General features: G+C 37.6%; 1 protein-coding gene across 1 annotated transcript in view; it reads right to left on the bottom strand.

The window, feature by feature from the left end:
- Nucleotides 1-486: 486 nt before the first annotated feature.
- Nucleotides 487-6,000, bottom strand: part of usp34 (ubiquitin specific peptidase 34) — a 329,850-nt gene continuing 324,336 nt past the window's right edge. The window contains exons 79-80 of the mRNA XM_059648851.1: nt 5,327-5,486; nt 487-1,773 (exon numbers count right to left, since the gene is read on the bottom strand). Of these exons, the coding sequence (XP_059504834.1) occupies nt 1,145-1,773; nt 5,327-5,486 (789 nt within the window). The 3' untranslated portion in view covers nt 487-1,144. The remainder of the gene's footprint in view (nt 1,774-5,326; nt 5,487-6,000) is intronic.

Raw genomic sequence — 6,000 nt, 5'->3', positions numbered from 1 at the left:
AAGCATTAGTATGGTTTCAATACTTGCATATGGGAAATTCCTTTTCAACACAAAATCTAAATCCTCACCATTAAATGTTTTAAGACACTTAAGCATTTCCAAAGCTCTCCAAGGTCGATTTAAAACATATTTATTGGAAAGGCTTACAATAGAATCAGGAAGGGACAGGGTGAATGATCTGGCCCTAATAACCAGTTCAATGCTTTTAGTAGAGTTGCATTGAACCTTCAGTGTTAGATTAAATCCATAATAGTGCATTAAAAACCCATTATAGTTGGCTTTTGTTTGAATGTCAAAGTAAGATGACTTGTCAAATGGCAAACTCGGATCTTCGGTCAATTTAACACGAACAACGAGACTGTCAGCAAGAAAGACAACTTTGTTTTTTGATAATTAAGTTATGAATCCACTACCTACTTTATTCCTTTGTGCAGAATAGTTGGCAGTTAATTTTCTGTACATAATAAAACATTCTTGAGAACAAAATAAAGTTCTAATTTTTATTTTGTGTGCTTTATTTCCACCATGGGAAACCTGTTAGATAAAGCACCTTATTTATACCAGTTGATGTCTACAGAGGATTCTTAACAGAATCAAATTAATCGTGGTTGGTTTAGTATACAAGTAAACAACTTAATTTGGATAATAGAACCACGGAGATTTGAGGCAAAGTTGCCTCCTTAATAGAGTACAAAAACCGGCAACAAAAGACACAATATTATACACAGTAAAAATGCAATATCTTTAAATTACATCATACAATATGAAGAACAAAAATCTCTGTAACCCTTCACCCGAAGATACACCTCAAATCTGGATGAAAAGCCACAAATTACTTCTATGTAAAAGCTGACCATTAATATGATTGCCCTTGAGAAATGTGCTGTAAATGCCTCTGTTTTAAGTTATCTAGAAATTTGTGTTTAGGTTTCCACTTATCACATCTTCAAGCGCATAACCCGAACACACTGGATTTCTCTCATGGCTGAGATGCTTCTTCATACAAACAACTAACAGGCATTCAAGCAGAAAAATGTCACTTGACAGTGAAGCACAAAGCATCAGATCCAACAGGCAGAACAAAATTAAACAAAAACTCAAACCGTATTTAAAAAAGACAAAACTAGTCATGCTAGTAGTCTCATCAAGAAGTGGGTTGATTCCCTCTGCTCAATATTCTTGTGACTGCACTAATTGTAGATTCAATGGTCCTGCACAAATTATCTAAAAGATCCTGTTGCTGTATATTAAAGAGTCCTCTGGAATGGGTACAGCTGTTGGATAAAGTGGTCTCTGGGTCAAAAGGCAAATTTTGAGCCTCACAGTTTCTAAGGTCAGTCAAATCCGATAAAACCGTTTTTACAGGTGGTGGTGTAGAGGGAGAGTCAGAATCATCTTCATTCACACTAGTTTCCTTTTCAGAATTTAGTAGTTCCTTCACCACTTTGCAATCCTCCACAGAATCTTCCCCCTGCAACTGTTCTAAACAGTCCTGAGGCCTATTGCTGATTAAAGTCTCATGTGCACCCGAAGAAAGTTCCATTTTATCTTCTTTTATAGAAATTGGATCAGGGGTTGGCGGGTCATGTTCAGTGCCTGGGTCAATGACGGCTGAGTCTCTAGTCTCAGTGTCTGAGGTACTAGCTGGCGTCAGTGCCTCTCTAGGTTCTGTCCTAGTATCACTTGGAGTGCTGTGACCAGTGCTGTTGTCAAGAGGATGTTCTTCGTCGCTACTAACACGCCTCCTTTTCACAGGAGTGGCTCCTTCATCATCTGTGGAAAGAGGGGGGAAAACGTCAAAACTTTACCTATTGTTTATGAGAAAATAATGCTTGATTGAGTTGCATATTGAAATGGTCTAATGCAATATTTACTTACAAAAATTGATACGATTGTTAACACACAGAACTAAAGTTCTAACATTAAAAAGCTCAGAGTCACAGTATATGCCAAGATTGATTAACTATTTCAGGTAAAGCTCCGGGCAAAACATCCATTTGCAGACCGGAAAGAAATAAGACACTTATTCACAGGTCTAAGAGTCTTAAACAATTCAAAACAAACATTTTCAGCAGTAGCTGAAAGTATACTTTAAAGTATACTTGAAGTATGCTTTGTACTAAATTTATCTTGAAAAAGATTGAAGTACATTTATGATTAGATCAGATCATCATCTTCTCAAGGCCGCTTGGGGACAGGAGCAAATGCTGCCCCAGCTAGTAAAGGCATATTGCATGAAAACAGGAATATTGCCCTGTATAACATGGATGCAAAGATTCAGCAACTTTTGTAAATGGGAGTTAAGCCTGTTAATTAAACTAATACCAATATTACTTCTCAACGAACAGGTTTCTAAAACTGTTCTGCACGAGGACAAAACCTAGAAATCCTTATCATAATGCTCTAAGCCAAGTACAGAAAAGGTGCATTTTATGCATAAGTACAGAATACATATCTGTAATGTTACTTCATTTTAAACATCGACCTTTAAACATTTTATGACATTCTAATAATAGCTATGACCTCCTTCACAGATAAAATATTTTCGCCGTTAGATATATTTTCACATTTACATGAAAGCTGCTAGTAGAAGTACCTGCTGGAAAATCAATATTCTATTAATGGGACATCTCAAAGTTATGTCATGTCATGAAAATTCAAACAATAAAGCTTTAGGGGACAGACTCATACCACAGCTATACAATGCCCCAGACCCACCACAATTGGAATACAGTGAGCAGCTCCAGACACATTTTAGGAAGCATAATTGCTGATGATAGGAATGCAGCCTAGACTTACCAAAATGGCACCTGCCTCAAAGAGTTAAATTACAAGAAGAGATTAGGAGGAGAAAGGTTATTTTGGAATTCGGAAATGTGAGGGATAATTTGATAAGAGGTTTTCTAAACATTAGAAGGAATCCAGAGGTAGGTAGAAATAAAAGTCTTTCCTCTGGTTGGGTAATCTTGGATGATGGAACTGATTTAAAAAAAAGCACTACTTCTCAGAAGTGCAATTAGGAACACAGAAAGGGTGGAAGTAGTTAATTTTAAATCTGAGATTGATGGATTTTTGTAAAAATACAGATAGAACATAGAACATTACAGCACAGTACAGGCCCTTCGGCCCTCAATGTTGTGCTGACCTGTCATACCAATCTGAAGCCCATCTAACCTACACTATTCCATGTACGTCCATATACTTGTCCAATGATGACTTAAATGTACTTAAAGTTGGCGAATCAACTACCGTTGCAGGCAAAGCATTCCATTCCCTTACTACCCTCTGAGTAAAGAAACTACCTCTGACATCTGTCCTATATCTTTCACCCCTCAATTTAAAGCTATGCCCCCTCATGCTCACTGTTACCATCCTAGGAAAAAGGGTCTCCCTATCCACCCTATCACACCCTCTGATTATTTTATACGTCTCAATTAAGTCACCTCTCAACCTTCATCTCTCGAATGAAAACAGTCTCAGGTCCCTCAGCCTTTCCTCATAAGACCTTCCCTCCATACCAGGCAACATCCTAGTAAATCTCCTCTGCACCCTTTCCAAAGCTTCCACATCCTTCTTATAATGCGGTGACCAGAACTGTACACAATACTTCAAGTGCGGCCGCACCAGAATTTTGTACAGCTGCAGCATAACCTCTTGGTTCCGGAACTCGATCCCTCTATTAATAAAAGCTAAAACACTGTATGCCTTCTTAACAGTCCTGTCAACCTGGGTGGCAACTTTCAAGGATCTGTGTACATGGACACCGAGATCTCTCTGCTCATCTACACTACTAAGAATCTTACCATTAGCCCAGTACTTTGCCTTCCGGTTAACTCCTACCAAAGTGCATCACCTCACTCTGGTCCGCATTAAACTCCATTTGCCACCTCTCAGCCCAGCTCGGCAGCTTATACAGGTCTCTCTGCAACCTACAGCATCCTTCGTCACTATCCACAACTCCAGCGACATTAGTGTCATCTGCAAATTTACTAACCCATCCTTCTACGCCCTCATCCAGGTCATTTATAAAAATGACAAACAGCAGTTGACCCAACACCGACCCTTGCGGTACACCACTAGTAAGTGGTCTTCAGGATGAACATTTCTCATCAACTACCACCCTCTGTCTTCTTTCAGCAAGCCAATTTCCAATCCAAACTGCTATATCTCCTACAATCCCATTCCTCCGCATTTTGTACAATAGCCTACTGTAGAGAACATTATCGAACGCCTTGCTGAAATCCATATACATGATATCAACCGGTTGGTCTGTTTTAGTCAAGAGGTCAGTTATGAACTTATTGAATGGAGGAACAGACTTGCTGAACTACATAGTCTGACTTCGGTTCCTGTTTTGCATCATTTTATCTTCAGTAAGCCAATCAAATATATCCGATTTCACATATATTAACTTTTGAGTTCCAAATTACGTCTCTTCATTATTTAGATACTTTGAGATAAAATGTGCAAGTAAACTAAAAATTTTATGAAATAACTGTATATTTTGATTTTACTGTGAACGTGGTAAAATAAAAATATATATTACTTCATAAAACTTTCATAGTGAAAGTACATTGATACCTTAAGATTTCTTCTGTTTTGTAGTTGCATTCGGTAGTTTTTCTTGCGTAACTATGTCTGGACTGCTTTTTATTTTATCCCTTTTGTTCCTCCAAATTTATTCTTCTATGGGTGAAAATGCTTTTGGAGTAGAGTTTGTTGAGTAGCTCCCTCAGAATACAGATGCCAGATTCTTAGCATTTCTCCAACTGGAATTTCTCTGGTACTACCTATTTATTTTGGAGAGGGTGTACTGGGGAGATTGAGCTATTTCCCCAGTGTTGTCTATTTTTAAAAACCCTACACTCAACACTTTTTTTGTCTGTCTGTATAAGCACGTAAACGGATTTTAGCAGGGTGTTAAGAGTTTTAACTAGTAGCGTTGTACGTTGATAACTCATAGTAGCTTATCTGCACTCAGAATATATGTATTTGTAATAAATACTCATTATTAAGTGCAGAGATCAAGTCTGTGCTTTCTATTAACTTGAAATCTATCAGACAGGTAAATCAGGGACTTTGCATATTTTGATAACGTTTTTAAACTTTAGTGGCTCCTCCAGAAATAATGGAGCTTATTTCCAGCAACCTATCCCAGTAATTTATAATGAAATAATACACACACAAATGGCAAGGCTTTATAAATCTAAAATATTGTAGCGCTGCATTGATGAGTTATTAGTTATGGTATTAAATTTTAAAAGCAAAGTGTCAAAATTATTGCAGAGAAGCTAGATTCACTATCTAGATAATTTACTACATATACCTTTCGTCTTTCTTTCCTTTGCTTCCTGTTCCTGTAGTGCACTTCTCTGTTGTTGACAAGTTCTGCACTTGCTCAACAAACCCTGTAGCGTCTGAACTAGTGCTGAATCCAGTAGTTTGGGAGTATGTATGGAAAGTAGCAAGGCAAGGGCTCGAAGATCCTGTTGAGAAGAAAATAAATCATAACTGCCATTAGTTGTTTAGGAACTGGGCTGAAAATGCCCAGTAATATTTCACAGGGGAGGTTCAGAGACACAAATGAGAGATTTGAATGCAATGAAGTTGTACTTGAACCAATTCCTGACAGGTGAAACACAAAATTCTAACTGACTATCTTTTTAGTCAGCATATGGTCTACAATGAATGAACATAAAACACTGAATATACTTCATATCAAAACACCAATGCAGACACAATCTATTGTCAAAAACAGTCGCTAATAAGCATATAAATGATGGACAAAGGGGAAATGAAAATGGGGATGTTGGTTAGGGAACTTTGTGCAATGGAGTCTATTAATTAATTTACTTCTGAACATTTGGATTCATTGCTTAAAAATGTAATTCAGACTAAGAAAACAGAAGGTGCTATCTCTGAAAATCTGTATGGAGACACAGCTTTGTGACAGTGCTGGGGCACACTGTCCAGAACTCCCGCTGATCTCACTAAAGTGCG

Source organism: Stegostoma tigrinum, chromosome 9, assembly GCF_030684315.1.
Source record: "Stegostoma tigrinum isolate sSteTig4 chromosome 9, sSteTig4.hap1, whole genome shotgun sequence".
Lineage (NCBI taxonomy): Eukaryota > Metazoa > Chordata > Chondrichthyes > Orectolobiformes > Stegostomatidae > Stegostoma > Stegostoma tigrinum.
The sequence above is the reverse complement of the archived record's forward strand: the minus strand, read 5'-3'. Positions and strand labels throughout refer to the sequence as shown.